Source organism: Camelus bactrianus, chromosome 13, assembly GCF_048773025.1.
Source record: "Camelus bactrianus isolate YW-2024 breed Bactrian camel chromosome 13, ASM4877302v1, whole genome shotgun sequence".
Classification (NCBI taxonomy): Eukaryota; Metazoa; Chordata; class Mammalia; order Artiodactyla; family Camelidae; genus Camelus; species Camelus bactrianus.
In genome coordinates, this window is record NC_133551.1 from 78725071 (window position 1) to 78744758 (window position 19688).

The following is a 19688-nucleotide window of genomic DNA, read 5'->3' on the forward strand; positions in this document are numbered from 1 at the left end:
CAGGGTCCATGCAGAGTGGGGTGACAGGTGATGAAAAGAGGAAGGCCTGTTGTCTGCTCCCAGCTTTGCTGCCCCCGGGGGTGGGGGCTTGGGGGGTGCTGCTCTGAGCCAGGGAATCCCCAGAGCCACAGCCCCTCACTGATGGGCGGGGGTGGGGCGGGTGCTGGGTGAGTGGGTGGGCGCTCCCCCGGAGGAGGAAGGGAAGTTCAGTGGATAGCAGCCCTGTGCCTCCACTTCGCTGCTGGGAAAACTGAGGGCGAGATCAGAGGAATCGATTCGAAACAGACAGGCTATTTTTCTGAACATTTTGTTCCCCATCCTGCTCCCAGCCTGGCACAGGGCAGAAGCCACCAGCCGAGGGGAGGGTCCTTGCCCAGCCGGGCCCAAGCCCCTCTTCTGCCCCAGACGATTCCCCCCGCCACTCCACCCAGGGACCCACTACCCACCGTTCTGGCCGCAGCATGAAGGCTGAGTACACAGGCAACTTCAAAGGGTGGGGCAGAGGCCTGCGGGATCCCTTCCTGCACCCCCACCCCGCCCCCAGCACCCACAGACGCCACAGGGAGGGTCCCCGTGGCCGTGGGCCTGGCATTGGCCTCTGCCCAGCACCTTCCCCAGACCGGTCCATCTCCAGGCCAGTGGGCCTTCATCTCCGTGAGTAATATTTAACTTGGATGGGCTGGCGGACAACTGCAGGGGAGAAGTTAACAACAAGTTTGGATTGCAATCTGCTTGCCAGAAAGGAGGGGGGGAGGGCAAAGTTGAGAAGGAGAAAGGAAGGCGGGAGGGGGGCCTAAAAGGCCTGCATCCCAGGAGGCTGGAAGGACTGCCCTGCACGCTGGGCCTGTAGCTGAGCCCCTCCAGCCTCAGTGTCCCCTGCAGGACACACCCAGGTCGGGAGGAGCCTTGGGATTCAGCTCTGGGTCAGAGAACACAAGACATGCACACACACACATGCACACACACAGAGAACACGTGGTTGTGAACAGAAGGGCCCGCCTGCAGCTCTGAGGCTTCAACACAAGGATGGAAAAACCCTCAGGGCAGGAGCAGGGCTGAGTTCCTGCCAGGGGGCACAGAGGGCAGAACTGCAGCCAGGCCAGGCCCCCCTCCCGGAGGTCTGTGCCCGCAGGATTGACCACCCAGTGCCCAGCTGAGCAGGGCCCCGGCCAGCGCACCTTCCCCCTCTGTGGGAAGGACGGCCCTGCTGGGCGGCTGCTCTGGGGGGCTCAGGACACTGGGCTCTCCTGCTGTCGCCCAGCCTCTCCCAGCTCCAGGTGTCAACACCTGAGATGGTTGAGGGGACCCTGCGAGGGCCCCACTCCAGAGGACCACGGAGAGAGATCCTCAGCTCCACCCTGAGTTGGGGACGGGTCACTGGGTCCCCATGCTTCGTGGGGCCCTCTCGCATCTACAAGGACCCATCTCCGCCAGCAGCCTCCAGCCTGGGGCCCCGCCCCATCGTGCCAGGCAAAAGGCTGCACCTCCCTTCTGGAATGTAGCAAATCTAAGATGTCAAACAGTTGATTTTCCACAAGCGTGCATTTTCCCAGGGAAAAACACACCTCTCCAACCTTGTAGTTTGTCCTGATTTGCTCTTGGGAAGAAACATCTACCCCTAGTGGGGGCCCTGTCTCACCCGCCCTCAAGGAAGGGCCACCAAAGCTGCCCGGGTGGGCACCCTGGCTCCTGGCGGAGGGTGGCCTTGCCCAGGGGCCGGGCCCCTCACCGAGTCACATCATCTGGTGGAAGATGTGCAGAGCCCGCCCCTTCCCACTCTGGCACCCTTGCTCCCCTCTGCAACTGTTCTTTCCCTGGGTGAGACTTCCACTTTGAATATCCTCTTGAGAACCCGACTCCCAGCCTGGACTGCCACGTCTCTGCCAGAGCTTCTGGACAGCCCGGGCAGAGTAAAGACAGTCCCTCCAGAATGTGTGTTTAATTGCCACATGCGGGGCTGTGGGGGGACCCGGAGCTCCAGGATGGGGGTCTCCCATGGCTGACTCCTTCTTGGTGCTTTGCTTCTCTGGAGGCAAGTCAGCTGTAACCGATGTTCCACAGCCAGGCCGGAGAGTGGGGTCTGGGAGAAAATCTGCAGGGGCTGCCAGCGGGCGAGTGCTCTGCTCCGCCCCCACCCCAGATGGCACCTGGGGTGAAAGTTCTGGGAGCGTCGGCCGCAGAGCGCCCGGGAGCCACGCAGAGGCTGTGGCCCGAACGCTCACGGCCCCCAGATCCATCTGCTGAGCTCTAGCCCCCACTGGGGAGTGGGGCCTTTGGGAGGTGACTGGGGCCTGAGGGTGCGCCTTTACAGGTGGGATCCAGGCCCTCACGAAGGGACGCACAGAGCTCTTGCCACACCTCCTACCGCGTGAAAACAGAACCTGCCGGGGCCCGAACCCGAACCCGAACCCAGCCGCTCCGGCACCCTGATCGCAGATGTCCCACCTCCAGAACCAGGAGGAATAAACTTCCACTGTCTGTTCGCCACCACCTGTGAGATTTTGTTATCACATCCCCAGTGGACTGCGGCCATGGTGGTCTCGGCCCTTCCCGCCAGCATCCTCCCATGGCTACGAACTCGTCTGCCCGGCAGGAGGGTGTCCCCAGGGTGGGCGGCAGCTGGCCTCCAGGGGATTCCTGCTGCCTCTACAGTGGCCCCCTCATACTGATGTGGTATTTGGGGACCATCATGAGAGCCCCCTTGAAGCCTGCAGCCTTGATGCAGCAGAAGGAGTCTGGAGTGAGACCATGGGGGCCAGTGGGGACCCTGCTTCCAGGCCCTTCCCCAGCCCCTGGCCACTCACAGCCAGGCCGGCCCCCAGCTCCGCATCACGGCTGACCAGAGCTGGCTTCTGCGTGCAGAGGCCCAGTGTGGAGAGGAACGTGTGGAAACGTGCCGACATTTGTACACAATTCCACGCTGAGATGTAATATTTCAGAGATGTTGGGCTAAGATGGAACATGTTATTGCAATGAACTTCGCTGCCTCCTGTGACCTCGTCACAGGCGGCTCCTGCACATTCTGAATGACCCGAGAGGAGGGGCAGGCAGCTGGACAGAGGCGGGGCGCGTGAGGGCAGGTCGGAGGAGGGCGAGTCGGGGCCACCTGACCGCAGACCAACGGCAGCACCAGAGGTGAGAGCGCGGGAGGGGCCGTGTTCATGGGACCCCATGCTGCAGGCCCGCGGCTCCTGGAAGCCTGGGGCAGCGGGGATGAGGGCAGCCGTCACGCTGTGTGGTCAGCAGGCCCCTGGGGCTGAGGCCCTCAGAGAAGGCCACCAGGGCTGTGACAGGTGTCCGGTGTCCTTCTTTGTCCCCACAGGGTCCCAGTGGCCGCAGGGCCTGGCCTGAAGTGCTGGGCAGCTCCAAGCCCTCAGCAGTGTTCTGCCCCCCCCAGCCAGATGTGCTTGCCCCCCGGGGGGAAGAGAAGCTGCTCCCTGGGGGAGTGGCCATCCCGGCAGGGACGCCTCCCTCACAGGAGGCGCTGGCCTGGGAGCTTCAGGGCTGTCTTAACAAGCACAATTCTCTTCAGCGTCTTCCACAGTCATAGGCTGCAGCTGGAGCGAGGGGACACCAGGGGGTCACCGCCACAGTCACCAGCCACAAGTCAGCAGCCTGTGGACAGCTGGTGTGGCTGGGTGTGGGAGCAGAGTCTGGGGGCCCCTCCACAGCTCAGGAGCACCCTGTGGGGGCGCAAGGGCACCCAGGCTGAGAGCTGTTGGCCTCACGGTCTAGCCAGGCCTGGCCTGAGTCTCCCAGGCCAGATGTGCTGTCCGTCCTTCCCTGCAGGCCAAGCCCAGCACCCCTCACCCCCGGACCCCACTCCCCCTCTCAGGACACTCGGTGCCACTCGGTCAGCAAAGCCACCAGCCAGGGCAGCAGCACAGGAGACCTGGGTTTGAGTCTGTCATGTGGCTGATAACAAGGGGCTGGCAGGCCTGTCTCTAGGTGGGGTGGAGACAGGGCACCTCCGTGGCAGGGCTGGGTGCGGGACCAGCTGGTAGCCAGCCCCTCTCCAGCTGCCGTGCGGGGGGCTCATGGGGCAGGGGTGCCACTGTCCTGCAAGTTGGGCAGCAGCAGCTCGCGGATGTGTCCATTCCCCATAGTGGGCTGTCCTTCCAAGAACATCTCCCGCATGAGTCACGAATCCCTGACCCCCAGTCCCCTTCCCTCCACGCCCTGCTCCCCACCTCCCTCGCCCCCACGGGCTTTTCTAACTCCCTGCACCCTCCTCTTCCTCAGCCCGCTCCTTCCAAGTAGCCAGAAGGGCCTGAAGTTGCCTCAGAGACTCTGGGGTGCTCTCCCCCTGGGCTGCTGCCCAGCCAGGGCCCTCCTGCCTCCTGCCAGCATCCCAGCCCGAGGGAGTGGAGGCACAGCGGTGCAAGAGGCAGCAGGAGGGGCGAGCAGGCTGGCTGGTCTCAGTGGCCCAAGGGGGCTTGGCCTTGGGCTACTGCCTGTTTGGACACCTACCCACCATCAGTCCTGATTCCAGCTGCACCCTGGCCCCGCCTTGGGCTGCAGGCAGCAGTAGGGCCAGTTCGGAGAAGTGACTCCACAGGGCCTCGGGCCGCTGCCCCAGCTGGCCAGACAGCCCCCGGCAGGCCTCCGCGGGCCACGCAGGGCCCTGGGCTGCCCTCTGGCCTTGGGGGCTGTGTGGCCAGCAGCGCAGGAGCAGCTCGTCAAGGGTAGCCGGAGTGGGTGGGCGGGGGGGTCCCTGCTGCGCCTGCCTCCTGGATGGTGAGGCCACGGAGTCGGGTCAGAGAGCTGGCCAAGGCCCCTCCTGCCCCTCTGGGCCAGGCAACAGACAGTTATGCCCTGACCAGCTGCTGCCAAAACATGGAAACTGGAAAGCAAAGACACAGGCCCTCTGCCGAGGGCTGGCATCCCTCACCAGGCCTCTGGCTGATGACCTCATGACCCCTGGCTGCTCTGAGACCTGTGGTCAGTCAAGGCCCAGGTCCCCGTAAGACTCAGAGGCAGGTAGGATAACCCCAGGTGCGTGGTCCCTGGGGTGGGGGTGGGAGAGAGGAGGCAGCTTTCTGCCTGTGCCCACCACCCCTGCCCCACAGACCCCCACCAGTTATTGCCAGGGAGGTCGAATAACCATCTGCTGACCCCTGACCTAGCCTCTCCATCCACATTTGTGCCCTTGCGAAGACAGGTGGGGGCTGAAGGGGGAGGGAAAGGAAGGAGGAGAAGGGGGAGGGAGGAGAGAAGGAGGAGGGGGGAGGGGGGCAGACGGAGGGCACAGCTGAGGCCTGCAGCTCCGATGGGGGTGCCTGCCCCCGAGCCACGCCGGGCACACTTGGGCCAGCCTGAAGACGGCCCCTGCCCAGGGAGGCCCCCAGGGAGGGGGATCGGAGCTTTCCACATCGGAGCCCTTGACACAAGGTCAGAAATGGCTCACACGGAACTGGGGGTGACACAGCTGGGGCTCAGAAGGCCGGGGACCTGCCAGCATCTCAGGAAGTTGGGGCTCCAGCCTGCGGATCTGCCATAAGGAGGCGAGAAGCCACGGGAGTGGGAAGCCGGGCCAGGCCGGGCCGAACCTAGCGGCCACCCTCTCCACCAGAAGAGGTTCTCAGGGAGGGGACCCCGGCCCAGTGTCGTCCATCCTGGGTTCTTCCCAGGACATATGTGGGCTCGGAGTAGAGCTAGCTTTCCTTGAGGCCATGGCTCTGAGGGATGGTGACAGGGCCCAGGCCAGGAGAGTAGCCTCAGGATGCCTGGCTGCCTCCAACCAAATGGTGCCCGGGGGCTTCAAGCTGCACGTGGTGCGGACGGCGAGGAGACGTCCGAGTCCCACGTCAATGTCCTGTGGCCACGGCACAAATGACCAAGCTGGGGGCTTCAAACGACAGGGTCTACCCCTCACAGTTTGGGGGCCAGAAGTCCACACTCAAGGTGTGGAAGGGCTGCACTCCTTCCAGCAGGACGGATCCTTCCTGCTTCTTCCGGCTTCCGGTGGCTCCAGGTGTCTCCGGGCTCATGGCCTCCAGCCTCTGCCTTCACAGTCAGGGAGCTTCTCTCTGTGTCCAAACATCCCTCCTCTTTCAAGGACTCCAGTCACATGGGATTTAGGGCCCACCTAACCCACTGTGGTGGCCTCGTCTTAACTTGATTCCAGCCGCAAAGACCCTACTTCCAAATACGGTCACATTCCCCGTTTCCAGTGGACATAGATTCAGGGAACTCTTTTCAGCCACCCACTACCCCCAAAGCTTGGTCTCTGCTTGACTTACATGCCCTGCAGGAGGAAAGCCTGAGACGGTCCCTCCCAGCTCATCTTCGGGATTGGCTGACTGTCCCCTCTGGGCCAGGCAGCCCCTCAGGCTCTGGGGACACCCTGGGGCAGAGTGCAGAACCCCAGCCCTACACTTCCCACCGGAGGGGTAGGAAAACCCAGCAGGGCGACAGGGTGAGGGGAGGGCCAGGAAGGCTTCTCGGTGGAGAGGACGCCAGAGCAGAGCCTGGGCATCGCAGAAGTTGGGGCATCAGGACAGAGGGAGGGCCTATGTGGCTGCGGGAGAGGCAGCAGCAGAGGAGGGAGTCGGGGCCTGGGGGAGGTGGGGGCCAGCATTGGGACTTTGCAGTGGCCACTGCCCCTCCTTTGCCACCCTCGGCTATCCTGTGGTTTTCACGCTCTTACAGTGAAGGCTGAAGGTTGTGCCGGCTGGTCCCGGACATCGACGCCCGCCCCTCTGCAGCTGGGAGGAGGCGCCTCGATGAGGCCGAGGGTGTCCTTGTCCCCACACCAGTGAGGGGGCCCCGCGCCCGCTCTGCTGCCCAAGGGATCCTGCCATGGTTCCCAGGCAACTGTTTCAATTCAGCCTGTCTGCCTGGCACTCTGCACACCCACGAATGTCACCGCCTAGCTCCAGGAAGGCTTGCCTGCTCAGCACACGCAGGCTAGCAGGTGTGGCCAACACAACCAGGAGTCCGGGCTCCGAGGAGCAGGCAGCCCAGGCCTCGAGGCTGGCCGGCCAGTGAGTAGGCACTGGCCGGGCACTTGGAGTTGGGGCCGGCCTCACCGGGAGATTGGAGGCTGTGCTGCTCTCCGGGGCTGGTTGTGCTGGGTGGCCTCAGGCCCGAGACGTCTTGACCCCACTTGCTGGGTGCCCCGAAGGGAAAACCCGCCCCTGAGAAATCAAAGGAGGGTCTGGGGAATCCAAGCGGGCTTGGCCCAGGCCAGCAGGCTCCAGGCTGGGGTCCAGCTGACAGGGTTTGCCTTGCAGGGCCGCCTCGGAGGAGAGGCAGCAAACCAGCAGCAGCACCCGTCAGCGGGCAGGCTGGCTCTGCAGGGGGCGGGGGGGGGCGGCAGGCTGGCTCTGGGGAGAGGCGGCAAGCTCACACCACGGCTCTGAGGACCTTCCGTGGTGCTGGAAGGCGCTGGGAGGTGCAGGCCCCTGAGCAGCTGGCTGCAGATGTCACCCTGATTCTGGGATGGGCGCCTTGGAGGGGAGGGGGCATCTGGTCATCACCCACAAACGTATCACTTTCGGTGGCCAAAGCCAGAGAAAGCACAGGGGGAAGGGCCTCCCAGCTGGGCCAGTCCTGTGCTGCAGGGTGGGGCCGCGACACCCCCGCCCACCGGGCACTTTCCGCTTCACTGGAGGGGTGCCTTCTCCAAAATGCTGAAGGATTCTTTGTAAACATGCATTTTGGCTTGTAGAAAACCTATTTCCGCAGTACCAGTGTCAGTCTCCATCAGAAATTATTTTCCAGTAAAGCCCCACTGCCTGTCGCTGCTTCCGAGGGCTTGGGGAAATGTGAGTCTTTGAGTTAAGTTCAACTTTTAAATTTCCTCCAGCCCCACCACTGCCACTGTGTCTTGCTGATAATGCTGGGACAAGGTGGGTCTCTCGGGGTGCACAGTGCTCCCCTTCCACCTCCAGGTCCCTGTGCAGGCTGGGCCGGCGGGTGGGCAGCTGTCGGAAACGGCAGCTGAGGGGGTGCGGGCAGGGTGTCGGCACCTGCCGTGTGCTTGGCACAGGGGTCACCCAGCTCTGCTCTTGGTGGCAGTGTCCCAGGCTGTCGGTCCCGGTGGTCATGGAGGGAGTTAATCCCTAGCAGCAGCTGGATGAAACCAGAGAGGAAACATCCCCAGGAGACAGATTTTACATGGGGCTCTCCCCTGTTAGAAGTCAAGGGTAAGTGAAGCCCACAGGGGTGGCTAAGGCCAAAGGAGACTGGGTGCCCCCCACCTCCTGTGCCCTAAGCTGGAGTGAGACTCAGTCAGGCCCTGACAGCCCCCAGGGCCCGCACCCACTCCGGGTGTCTGCCCTCAGGCCACGCCATGGTCCTGCGTCCACCTGAGACCCTCCCTGCTCCTGCCTTGGGGTGAGGTCTGTAGAGAAAGGGGCTGCGACGATAAGACCCTGGTGCTCTGCTTCCGGGGTCTTCACAGAGCTGGGCACATGCTGGCCTTCCTCGGGGAGGCCTGGCCATTTCTCCTGGAAGTCCCCACAGCTGGCTCTCAGAAGTGTGGTGACCCTTCCAGAAAAGGCCAGCAGGACTGTGTCTGGGAACTGTAGTCACAAGCTATTTGGGAGTCGCATCCTCAGTCAGTCGGCACCTGCCATGTGCCAGGCCTGGAGCCCCCCCTCCTGGGCTTCTCTCACCTGGGAGCCGGCCCAGCTGCCCGTCACCCACTCCAGGACCCCGAGACCACCCACTTCTGCAGCTCCCGCTGCCCACACGTGCACTGTCTCCCAGCAGCTGGCAGCCTCCAGGGGTGAGGACCCCTGGGGGGCCCTCAGCATCTAGAACAGTCCCTGCCGCAGGAAGCCACTTAGGGACATTTGGGGGAATGCGTTCGCCCCGCCCTGGAGGTCGGAGTGGCCACGCACAGAGGATGAATGGTCACTTGCGTGGTCTCTCCTCGGGGACTGGGGTGCGCAGGCTGGAGTGTGCCACAGGGGCTGCCCAGGACCCGAGCTGGGGGGAGGCAGGACTGTGCCATGAAGTGGTGGGGAGGGGAGGAGGCTGGAGCAGCTAACCCTAACCCACAGAGGGCGGTGCAGAGAAAAGCCCCAGAGCTGCGGGGCTGGGGAGAGCCGAAGGGTCCGAGCGTCCCGGGCGGCATCTGTCTGTGGCCTGGAGAGGAACGGCCCAGCTCGCAGCCCCCTGCGCGCCGGCCAGCGCAGCCCAGCCCCGCCTCGGGGCGGGGGGAGGGGGGAGGCGCACAAGGAGCCAGCCCTGCGCTGGCAGGAGTGGCTGAGGGTCCCTGGGCGTCTGCTGCCACCATGTGGTAGATTGTATGGTCATCAGGGGGAAGCGCCGAGGGTATCAGGGAAGTTCCTCCCAGGCCGCCACCCCTGGCCCAGGATCCGGGGCCCTGGACTTGGTCTTCTCATTTCTTTATTTCTTAATTAAGGAAGCTAATCTCCCTTTTGTGTAAGGAGATGGCGACATCCTGGGAACAAAAGAGCTAGAAACCCAGGCTCACAGCCGTCCATGCGGGGGAAGGTGGCAGAGCAGGGACACGTCTGGACGCCGGCGGGTGGGGAGACGCCAGGACCCCCTAGCTGTCTTCCTGCCCAGCTCCTCCTCCTCGGAGGCCTCTGGGGACCCCGGCCTGAAGGGTGAGGGGGGATCCCCGCTCAGGTGGAAAATGGCTCCTCAGGGCAAGGCAGCCTCCCCCACCTCAGTCCCACCTCCGTGGTGCAGGGAGGAACCCCGGCCTCCAGCTCCCCAAAGGCTGATAGTGTCTCAGAGGGGAGGTCACCTCACGGCCTGAGGAGCAGGTCGCGGGGTCCCCCAGGCTCGGGTCCAGCTCCCAGGTCGGGGGCGGTCTGCGTCGGGGTGGCGGGGAGTTGGGGTCCACAGCGCACGTAGGGCTGTGGGGGGTTGGGGAGGGGGGCCGGGGCCGGGGCCGGTCCGGGCGGGGCAAGAGCAGGGAACGGGCAGGGGCGGGGCTTGTGCCCGGGGCGGGGTCTGCGCCGGGGGCGGGGTCCGGAGCGTGGGCCGCTCACTTCCGCCCGCCGCGTGGGCTCCGGGCGGATGGAGTCGGCGCGGAGACCGCGGCTGAGCCTGAGCCGCAGGAGACAGCCGTCGGGGGTCGGGTGAGGCCGGGGGCTGAGGGCGGCGCGGGCGCGGGGAGCGGCCGGGTGGGGCCCTAGTGTCCCCCGGCCGAGCAGTAGCTGGTGTCACGCCCCCACGTGCTTCCCGGAACCTGCCAGGGTCCCTCCCCTCCCGCTGAGTCTATCCCCGCTCCTCCCCCTGCCGCCGCCAACCCCCCTCCCCGCTCTTCCGGGCCTCCGGGGCTGAGTTCTCGCCCCCTGCCGTCCCAGGCCCCCGAGCGCCGCCCCTGGATCCCACCCGGACGGCGGCGAGTGTGCGCGGCTGTGGGATGAGCTGTTCCGCGTGGCGAGCGCAGATCTGAACGTGCACGGCGAGCTGCCGCCGCTCCCCGCGTTCCCCCGCCAGGTGTGCGGTGACCCAGCGCGCAGCCTCGGGTCTCGGGTTGGGGAGGGGCGGGGGCGGGCGTGGCCGGCGCGATCCGACGACTCGGTCTTGCAGGAGCCCATGCGCAGCCCCGAGCAGGCGCCCCCGGAGAGCTTCACGGTGGGAACCAAGACCTTCTCCTGGACGCCCTTCCCGCCCGTCCCGGAGCGAGGCAGGGGCCGGGTCCGCTCCTGCCCGGTGTCCCCCCAACACCACCCCGCGCGTGAGCCCCGCGGGACCCCCAGCGCCGAGGAGCAGCCGTCCTTGGAGGGGACGCCGACCCTGCGGAGCTGCCCCATGTGCCAAGCCGACTTCTCTCCCGGGTGAGTGGGCCTTCCCTCCTCTCTGCTTTTACCTGGTGGCCCTTGCCGTTTGGAAACCACAGCCAGGTTTAGAAGGCTAGGGAGCTTGAGCTCGACTTTGGCATTTTAAAGTAACATTTTGTGCTTAGAACGTTGGCAAAGGGCAGTGACTGCGTGAGGATCAGCCAGAGGACGCAGTGCTGCGGATCTGGGGGTCGACCTGCTGGCTGACAGGTCTGGGGTCTACTGACCTCCACCCCTCAGACTCTACAGCAGGAGGGTAGGGAGGCTCTACCGGGGTCCACCCTGACATCCGGGAACCTGGCGGTGACTGACTTCCCGGGGCTGAGACCACCTCCAGGTTCAGGTGGGCTGTAGGTCACTGAGCACCTTCCCGGGGATAGATTGCTGGTTTTAAAAGTGAAAATTGTCTCTGTCTAGAAATGTTTTTTTTCTTTTAAAAAATCAAATGTATACATTATACCCTTTCTAAGTAAGGATGATGGAATTCAATTTTGCTGAGAAGTCCCAGCTGCCCAGCTTTGGGCCACGTGTCACACAGCCGAGGACATAGGTGTGGGGGGGTCATGGGGGTCAGGGTGGAAGAAGCTTGGTCGGGCAAAGGGAGTGGGTGGCAGGTTTCGGTAGTCAGACCCGTTCTGCATTGGACATCCAGTGGCCTGGAGACATGTGTTGTTACGAGCGCTGCCCCTCGTCTTCCAGAAACAAAACAGCCCCGGAGGGTGAAGGGAGTGGCTTCTAGAGCTAGAAGCCGTCCAACCAGTTATCAAAACATGTGGCACAAAACCGCGGCACAGGAGAGAAGAAACCCCAATTGAAGTCAAACATCCAGGCTCCTCCAGGCAGTGACATTTATTTCATTGGAACCTGACATGGGGTGGGCACCGCCTCTCCACACTGCTCCCAGATGGCTCACGGGAGGGGGAGGGGCGGAGAGGGCGAGGTGGTGGCTGTTCTCAGGGCGCCTGTGCCCGGGCAAAGCCCCCAGCTGGCACAGGTCGGGCTGGGCGGGACAGGGGGTGCCGCAGCCGCGCTGAGGTGCCCGGTGCTCTGAGTAGCTCTGGAGAATCTGCAAACCATCGCCAGACTCAGCGTCTCGCCCAGCACGCCTCCTGCCTGCACTGATGCCTCAGGATGGTTGTGGCTGCAGGTACTGACTCCCCTGCCCTTCCTGAGGACTCAGTGAACACTTTTTAAAACACGAAGTCCCCTTGGATCACACCTGCCAAAAGACATCAAGGAACAGAAATACCTTTGGAAGCCCTGGAGGGAGGGCAGCTTTCTTGGCAGAGCCCTTGGGTTCCTGATGCCGTCGGGGCGCCCTGGCCCCTCCTCCTGTTCCAGGGGGAGCCTTTTGTCCTTGGATCGCTTACTTTCCTACCAAGAAAGGATTCCCAGAGACACCAGAGGGATGTCGGAAAGTTCCGGTTCTGAGCTGTTTCAGCAGTTAGATTGAGGATTGGCAGAGTGCCTTGGCTTTTCAGAGTAGAGGGAAGTGCCGTTGGGGCTGGGTCTCTGCGTGCCTGGAATGCTTCCAGCATGGCCTTCCTGTGATTAAAAAGGAGAGGCCACACTCCCTCAAGGCTGCAGGATAACCTGGAGACAACAGAAGTCCCCGTGCCGGATGCAGGGGCTCACACCCCTCAGGACCCTAGGGCAGGGAGTCTGGGCCCTGGGAGGGTCCAGGTTAGGGCTGGACACAGACATGCGACTGTTGTGTTGTCTCGTGATTGTCTCTAGAAAAACACTTGCTTTCAGTGATGCTCAGGAATTATTTGACCAGAGACAGATGCCATCGGAGCAGCGGGAGCGGTGGCGCTGGTCAGCAGGAGGCGCCAGCAGCCTGGACGCCTCTGGCGGAGCAGTGGGGTGAGCTCTCTTCTTTCTCGAAGTCTCGGTGTCTGCGGGTCACTCAGAACCACTTGTCCTCCAATGTGAGGGCAGCCACAAAGTGGACTCGATGGCCCCGTGTGAATGCTGTCCCCTCGCTGCACGCTCAGATACTGCTTTCTGCTGCCCGGGAGTCACAGAGGCAGTTGGGAGATTGGCTCCCCCAGGCCAAGTGATGTGAAGACGTGGAAACCCAAGTGTGAGCCGTGTCCCCGTGTCTGTGTCGACGCCCAGGCGGGGGTCTCTCCAGCTCCAAGGCCCCTTAAGCCCCTGGATACCCGCTCATGTTCAGAAGGTTCAGGAGGGTCGCGGGCTGAGCCCCGTCTCCCACAGCCATGCCGGCCTGCACACCTGGGTGCGCGCACGGGTGGGAGGCAAGGTTGCGGTGACGCCAGCTGAGGCGGAAGCACAGTGCGTGAGAGACCCGGCGACAGCTCTTTTGGGTGGGGGTCTGAAGGAATCCCGGAGGGTACCTCCCACCCGAGGGACACTGCCTGGAGATCCCTGGACAAGGTGACCTGGTCCGGGTCTTAGGGTGTCTGGCAGCCTCGGAGGAAGCACATGCAGGGGCGGGTTCCAGGATGGGCCAAGGGGCCCCCGGGGCCCCAGGGCGGCGCGGGCCGGCATCCGTGAGTGCTGCAGGGGCAGCGGAAGGCACCCACACCGGTGCGGCTCCGGCTCCGGCGAGCAGCGGTGCGGGGGGTTAGGTTGGGTGAACGGCCGGCGCCTCAGTCCTGGGGTGGCTGTGGAAGGACGTCATTCCCGACTTGGTGCCTGGATGCGGTGGCTCCAGGGAAGCGGCTCTCCATCCTGGCTGCTGAACTCTGGCTGGTTGACTAGGACAGCCCTGGAGGCGGCAGAGGAGAGGCCACGGCGGGAGGTCTCTGCAGGTGGAGAGAGGGGCACAGGCTGGCCGGCCAGCCGCCTCTGCGGAGGGCCCTGCAGCCTCGGAGGATCCTGGAAGAACACAGAGTGGATGTGATGACCACGTGTGAACGCCACGTGTGGATCCCGGTGTTTGGCCAGGACTCTGGCTAGGCCCCTAGGCAGCCTCTCAGCCTGGCTGCTGGAAGAGCCTGGTTGGGAGAGTGGTTGGCGTGAGACTTGGCGAGGTGGCTCTGCTCTGTGCAGTGCAGGGTCCCTGGCCACTCTGGTGTGGATGAGCCACAGGAGTGAGTGGCCTTGGGCTGCTGGAGTGGAGCAGAACCCGAGGGTCCGGGCACTCCCTGCACGTGCCAGGTCTGGGGGCGGGGGTCATGGGGGACAGTCTCAGAGTGGAGAGGGTCCTCACTGGGGCTGCTGGGCCTGTCTGGGGCATGAGAAGGGGCCTGGACCAATGCTGGCCAACAGCAGGAGGCCTGGGTGCTGAGGGGAGGCCGGCTCCAGGTGGAGCCCAGGTGGCAGGTGGACACAGGTCCCTTGGGTCTGGGCTTGAGTCTGGGTGAAGGCGCTCGCTCAGCTCCCCCAGTTCTGCTGGGAGTCACAGCCTCTAGCACAGGGGAGACTGTCAGTCATTCCTGAGCTTCCCTCCTCCATGGGGTCAGATGAGGTCAGGGATGGAAGACACCTGCTCTGTGACATGCGTCAGACCTCTCCCCACCCCCACCAGACACTGAGGGGGCTGACCCGCAGGCCTCGGGGCCCCCAGGACCGTGGTTGGCAGCCCACGTTGACTGAATCCTGTCCTCAGAGGAGCCGAGTCCCTCTGAGTAAAGAACAAATTCCCCGACCTGAGGTGCACACCCCTTTGTCCACTCTGTTCTGCTGCCTTGCAGTGCCTGCTGTCCTGGGACACCCGCCTTCCCGCCTTCTCTTTTCCAGTTGCCAAGCAGGGTGGTTTGTGTAGAAGGGAAGGGACACCCAGTCACATGCTGCAGACACACCTGATGGAGTTGTCTGCTGACGAGACAGCTCCTACCAGGGCGGGCTTGGGCGTTAGGAGGGACTCCGCCCTCTACCTGGAGGGGCCCTGGCCGGCCCCCGGCACTGCGGTCCGGCCGGCCTGTCTGTCGATGCCTGTACCGCAGGCGGGCTTTCAGGCCCTGCGAGCTGCGAGGTCCTCATGCTGGGAGGGTCCCGGAAGCCCTAGGGGCTCAACCAGACACAGGGTGTCCCCCGCCAGGCTCAAGGGTGAGCCTGGGCGTGTGTATCTGACAAGCCCTCTGGGCACCCTGCAGACCTGGAGGCTAGGGAACAGGATTTGGAAAGGCTTTCTGCTTGGTGGGGCCCCTCCTCCTGGACCCTCCCCTCGTTTCTCTCTGGCCGGCCTTTGGTGTGGCTGGCACACCCAGGAAGGGCATGAAAGTGTGAGACAGGTGCTCCAACCAGGTGCCCTTCCGCGTGGCCAGCTTCTTCTCTGTGAGCGACCCTCTCTTCCTTGCAGGCTGGCCCCGTTGGACATCGACAGCCATCTGGCTCAGTGCCTGGCGGACAGCACGGACGACGTGGTGTGGTGAGCCCTTCCTGGCCCCGCAGCTTCCCCTCCACCTGCCAGACCACGTCCTCCGCTCCCCGTGCTAAGAAGCTACACGTTAAAACGTGTCAGTGTGCAGTGCTCGTATCTCCATGTGTACAGACTGAAGCACTGGGTCCTTTTTCCTCTGTGGCTGTCGCTGAGCAGAATGATGGCCAAGGTCAGGAAACGGACAGGGCCGCCTGGCAGAGGACCCGCCCGGGCAGGTTAGCGGGGACAGCCTCACGGGCAGTATGGGTATTTGTGCCTGAGTTGGCCCGAGTGCGGACATGGTGCTCATTGTGCCGCTCAGTGAAAGACGCCCGTCTGAAAGGCTACGGACTGTGCGATTCCAGCCATAGGACACCCGAGAAAAGGCAGAACTGTGGAGACGATACAGAGATTGGCGGTTGCCAGAGGTCAGTGGGGAGGGAGGGTTAAACAGGCAGAGCACAGGATTTTGAGGGCAGTGGAAATACTCCGGATGGACCACAGCGGTGGATGCGTGAGACACACATCAAACGTGGGTCCAGACCCACACTCAGTGCCGGTTCAGCAGTTGTTGTTTTTTAATAGCTTTTTAAAGAAATTCTTTTTTGGTGGAAAATTAAGTTTATTTATTTTTAATGGAGGGACTGGGGACTGAAGCCAGGACCTCCTGCATGCTAAGCACACACTCCACCACTGAGCTCTGCCCTCTCCTGATTCATCGGCTGTAACAAATGCACCCTGTGTGGAGAGAGGATGTTGATGGTGGGGAGGCTGCGGGGGGGGGGGGCAGGGATACGAGACCTCTCTGTACCCACCCATCACTTTTGCTGTGAACCTAAAACTGCTCATAAAATGTTTTTATAAAAATGGCTTCAACAGCCTTGGCTTCCTGGAGACACTTTTAATGAAAAGAGTAACAGTCAGCATTGTCGTTAAAGTCTTTAATGAGCGTGCAAGACAGGAGCGGGCGTGGCCGTTGGGGACACTAACCCGCAGAGGGAGAGCTGCCGGCCACTCACTCATCGTACAAAACCACCAGGACGCGTCTGCCGCTTTACAGTCGTAGCGTCACCCGTTTCCAAAGACTGTTCCGAAAGGACACACACCTTGTTGTGACTGCAGCTGTTCAAAAATGTTAGGATTTGTTTCCAAACCCCACCTCGGTACACCCTTCACCTTTACGTTATGAAACAATTGACTGTGAGATCTCCCTCGACCATGAGCACAGGTTACGCACATGTTTTGTACACGAGCAACCACACTGGTAACCGGGAAGCTATTTGGCAACATGGCAACATTGGAATAAATGCTGAAGTTTGAGCAAATTCAGAGCCCCTGTACTGTTGGAGCAAAGATGTCACCAACGCAGCAAGTGACCCCTCTGGGGAGCAGGGGGCTCTGAGGCCACTTGTCACCACTCCATGGGCACACTGGGGTCTCCCTCCCCAGGTGACACCAGCAGGTCCCAGTGCTCCCTGGTCACGAGTGACTGCATAGCCCTCAGGCCCAGCTCTGTGACTGGCGTCCCTGCTGGGCCAACACCCATGAGACCCACAAGTCGGCTCACAGACTGCTCTGTGTCCCCAGGTTTTGTCTCTGGAGGCAGGTCTTCCTGGTACAACGGGGGGTTGGACGTATGCTGGAAACAAGTCTCCACGTCCCATAGACGCTGCTCTGCAACCCAGGGTGGCTCAGGGTGCGAGGGACCTGGGGTCTTGGGGACACCGACCTGGTGCTGCACCCCAAGGAGCTGCAGCCTGAGCGTGGGGAGGGGTGGGCTGCATTTGCAGAACGAGGCCCAGGGGCTGCATGGTGATGCAGGCCATGTGCGCACGGAGGATGTCAAGTACTTGTCCCTGGGACTTGGTCCCAATGGCGGACAAGAGCCCCGCCAGTGCTCTCGGGGACTTGCCTCACCTGACATGTTGGGGGCTTAAAAAAACCCTTAAAAACTCTTCCTGGAAAACCCTCGGTTTGGCTTTTCACCTAAGGAGGGTGACCAAGTGACAAGTGCCCCTGCGGAGAACACCGGAAGCAGGAGGGGAGGGGAGCCGTGTCAGGAAAATGCAGGATGGCTGAGAGCGTCCTGCACTTACTGCTGAGCTTTAAGGCTGGGGCCCGTCATACACACGTCTCCTTGAAACGTCTAGTTCTGAGTGTCAGCCTGACGGATAAAAATGTTTTCCAAAATTCCGATCGGTAACAAGACATCACGGAAGCACTGCTTCATGCTTCCAGAAATACATTTTGTACAGACTGAGTTTTCAATTTGTTTCTTTTTTCTTTTGGTCTCTGGGTGCTTTGGTGAGCTCCACGCTGCAGAACCTCTAAGATCCACTTTTCCTCACTGGGGTCTACTGCCCTGGTGGGGACCAGCGGGCCATCTGGTGAAGGTGTGACTGGGGCCTTAGGCCACATGGCTACTTACACGCCCTGTAGGAAAGTTCTGTTAAACGTTAACAACCGGAACTTACCGGGGCTTAGAAAATGTTCCAAATTTGTTAAAAGTTCTTCACTGCAGTGGATCCCTGCTGCAGGCACCTAAGCTCCCATCCCGCCCGCACACCAACCGCGCCTCCTCCGTGCCTGCGACGTGGGCAGGCGCCACGCGCGGAAAAAAGGCATGAGAGGGAAGCTTCGACAGCATCGGGACACTTTATTCCTCACGACATTACAGGCTAGCTCTCCCGGTGGAGCAGGTCAGTTCTGTTTCTGTGGGAAGTGTGCACCTTCGAAATCGGGGGACAGTTTCTCCCTCACACACGTCACCGCGGGTCCTCCGCGGCGCAGGCACGAGAAGCGAATTCCTCCAGCACGAGGCGGCGCGCGATCCGGACGAGGGGCTGCTCCGCCCCGCAGCCCCTCCGTGGTCCGGGCCCGGGGGCGAGTCCTCCTGGCCGCGCCCGGGCCTCGTGCCCAGCCTGGCATGCATACGCTGTGGTTAAGGACAGAGTCAGGGGCCATTCACGGACGTGTCCACGACGGAGAACACGGACGCCTCACACGGACTCCTCGGTGGACAGCAGCAGCGGGTTGATGTACTCAAACCCTTCGAACTCCGACTGGTCGATTCTCTTGATCACATCCCTGCAGGGGCCGGAGAGAGCAGGGTGGGCGCCACGTGAGACCCCGCCCCCGCGGCTCAGGATGCCCCGCCCCTGCCCCCACGGCCACGCGAGGCTCCCCGCAGCCCCGCACGCCCCACTCCAGCAGCCTTACTCGTCGTCGGGAGTCAGCTGCACCGGCTCGCTGGTGAACTGCGTGTCGAAGTTGTCCAGACCGTAGTCGTCGGTGATCTGTGGCTGGAAGGGCGGGAGCGCCTGCTTCTTCCCCAGCTGGGGAGAACAACACGGTGGTCAGACCAGTGCGCGCTCCGGCTCTAGCGCCGGGCTTAGATTCTGCACATACTCAACCAGAGTCGAACAGGAAGAGACGGCGTTTAAACACCCTCATGTTTGAATGCCGATTGCTTTATTCTAGGAGAAATCTTTTCCGAAGGCAGAAAAGTCCTGAAGAGTGCCGGCAGTGCAAGCCCGTGGGCCCGGTACCTGGGACGCAGCGCGAAGGCTGACCGCCTGCGCAGGAACCCGGCCCCCACCGCAGGTCTGCACCCCCAGCAGCCGGCCACTTACACCAAATGAAGCTGGTTTGGGGAGTTTTATCCTTTGTTAATCTTGGAACCCTGATCATAAAGGAGCTGGGTCTGGGCAGGTGGACTCCCACCCACGCTGGCGCTGGATGCGTCCCTGTCCTGCTGGGACCCCCTCCTCCCGAAGAGCAGCCATTTCTGACTACATCTCTAATTCCGGAGGGATACACAGCAGTGAACTACTGGTCAGGCAGGAAATAGGGCTTCTCAGGACCCAGACTCTGGCTTCCAACTCACTGTTCACAAGGCTGAGACAGGCTCTGCCCAGGAAGGCAGACTTGACAGCCCGGGTAAGACGCGACTCAGCGCCATGCCCTGCCGGGCCAGCATATTCAGTTACATTCCCCTCTCCCTCTCACCGGGTGTGCTGTGCACCTGTGCTGGGCCAGGTGTGCTCCTAAGAACTGAGACTGAGCCATGGGTGAGAGGCATGGTCCCTGCCCCAGGGGGCCCTCATGCCGAGTCTGTTCCTGCCCACAGTAGCCACGTGAGGCTGGGAGCAGAGGAAACGCAGGAGCCATGCCTCCCAGGCCGGACCTGAGCTCTCAGGACTCAGAGCAGCTTAATTCACAGGACAGATGACCCAGGCCTTTCCCTTGGGAGGTCTGAGTGAGCACTCAACCTGAAAACACCCGCCTTGGTGTGTCCTCCACGTCTTCCCATGCCAGGCCCCACCAGGTGGGAGAGCAGCAGCCAAGTGGAAACTACGAGGACCCCAGCCCACCTCCGCTCACACCACGACTTTGCACTGTGTGTGTCCAGAGCAATCCGGACAACAGTTCCAACGGAAACAGACGTAGCCTGGAATGTTGACAAACATTCCATAAGGTTTGGAATGCACACACAGGTTCTGCCAGTGAAGCTGGTGCAGGAAATGAGGATGTTGCAGAAAAGGACGAATCCTTCCCCTGTGACACCAGCACAGCCACCGGGCCCC

At 62.5% G+C, this 19688-nt stretch overlaps 2 protein-coding genes across 6 annotated transcripts in view; one reads left to right on the forward strand and one right to left on the reverse strand.

Annotated features, from left to right (window-relative positions):
• The first annotated feature begins 9317 nt into the window (after positions 1-9317).
• Positions 9318-17362, forward strand: FAAP20 (FA core complex associated protein 20). 4 transcript variants are annotated; one of them, XM_074377668.1, is made up of 5 exons: positions 9318-9584; positions 10293-10428; positions 10522-10769; positions 12510-12638; positions 15043-17362. In XM_074377668.1, exons 1-5 carry the CDS (start codon positions 9457-9459, stop codon positions 15113-15115), a joined length of 714 nt encoding a protein of 237 aa, XP_074233769.1. In that variant the 5' UTR covers positions 9318-9456; the 3' UTR covers positions 15116-17362. The 4 variants fall into 4 exon arrangements, with proteins under 4 accessions (XP_074233769.1, XP_074233771.1, XP_074233770.1 ...); XM_074377669.1 differs by lacking the exon at positions 9318-9584 and adding an exon at positions 9936-10064; XM_074377670.1 differs by lacking the exon at positions 12510-12638 and having other exon boundaries at positions 9355-9584.
• A 376-nt stretch (positions 17363-17738) lies between these two features.
• Positions 17739-19688, reverse strand: part of PRKCZ (protein kinase C zeta) — a 93388-nt gene continuing 91438 nt past the window's right edge. For both annotated transcript variants that reach the window (XM_074377667.1, XM_074377666.1), the window contains 2 exons: positions 18322-18437; positions 17739-18189 (listed from right to left, as the gene is read on the reverse strand). In XM_074377667.1, the coding sequence (XP_074233768.1) occupies positions 18102-18189; positions 18322-18437 (204 nt within the window). In that variant the 3' untranslated portion in view covers positions 17739-18101. The remainder of the gene's footprint in view (positions 18190-18321; positions 18438-19688) is intronic.

Excerpts from the sequence above, each read along its gene's own strand:
- FAAP20 (XM_074377668.1), top strand. The coding sequence starts at position 9,457 with ATGCGGGGGAAGGTGGCAGAGCAGGGACACGTCTGGACGCCGGCGGGT. Across the intron at positions 9,585-10,292 it reads TGGGGACCCCGGCCTGAAGG|GCCCCCGAGCGCCGCCCCTG; the intron begins GTGAGGGGGGAT and ends CTGCCGTCCCAG. Across the intron at positions 12,639-15,042 it reads GCCTCTGGCGGAGCAGTGGG|GCTGGCCCCGTTGGACATCG; the intron begins GTGAGCTCTCTT and ends TCTTCCTTGCAG.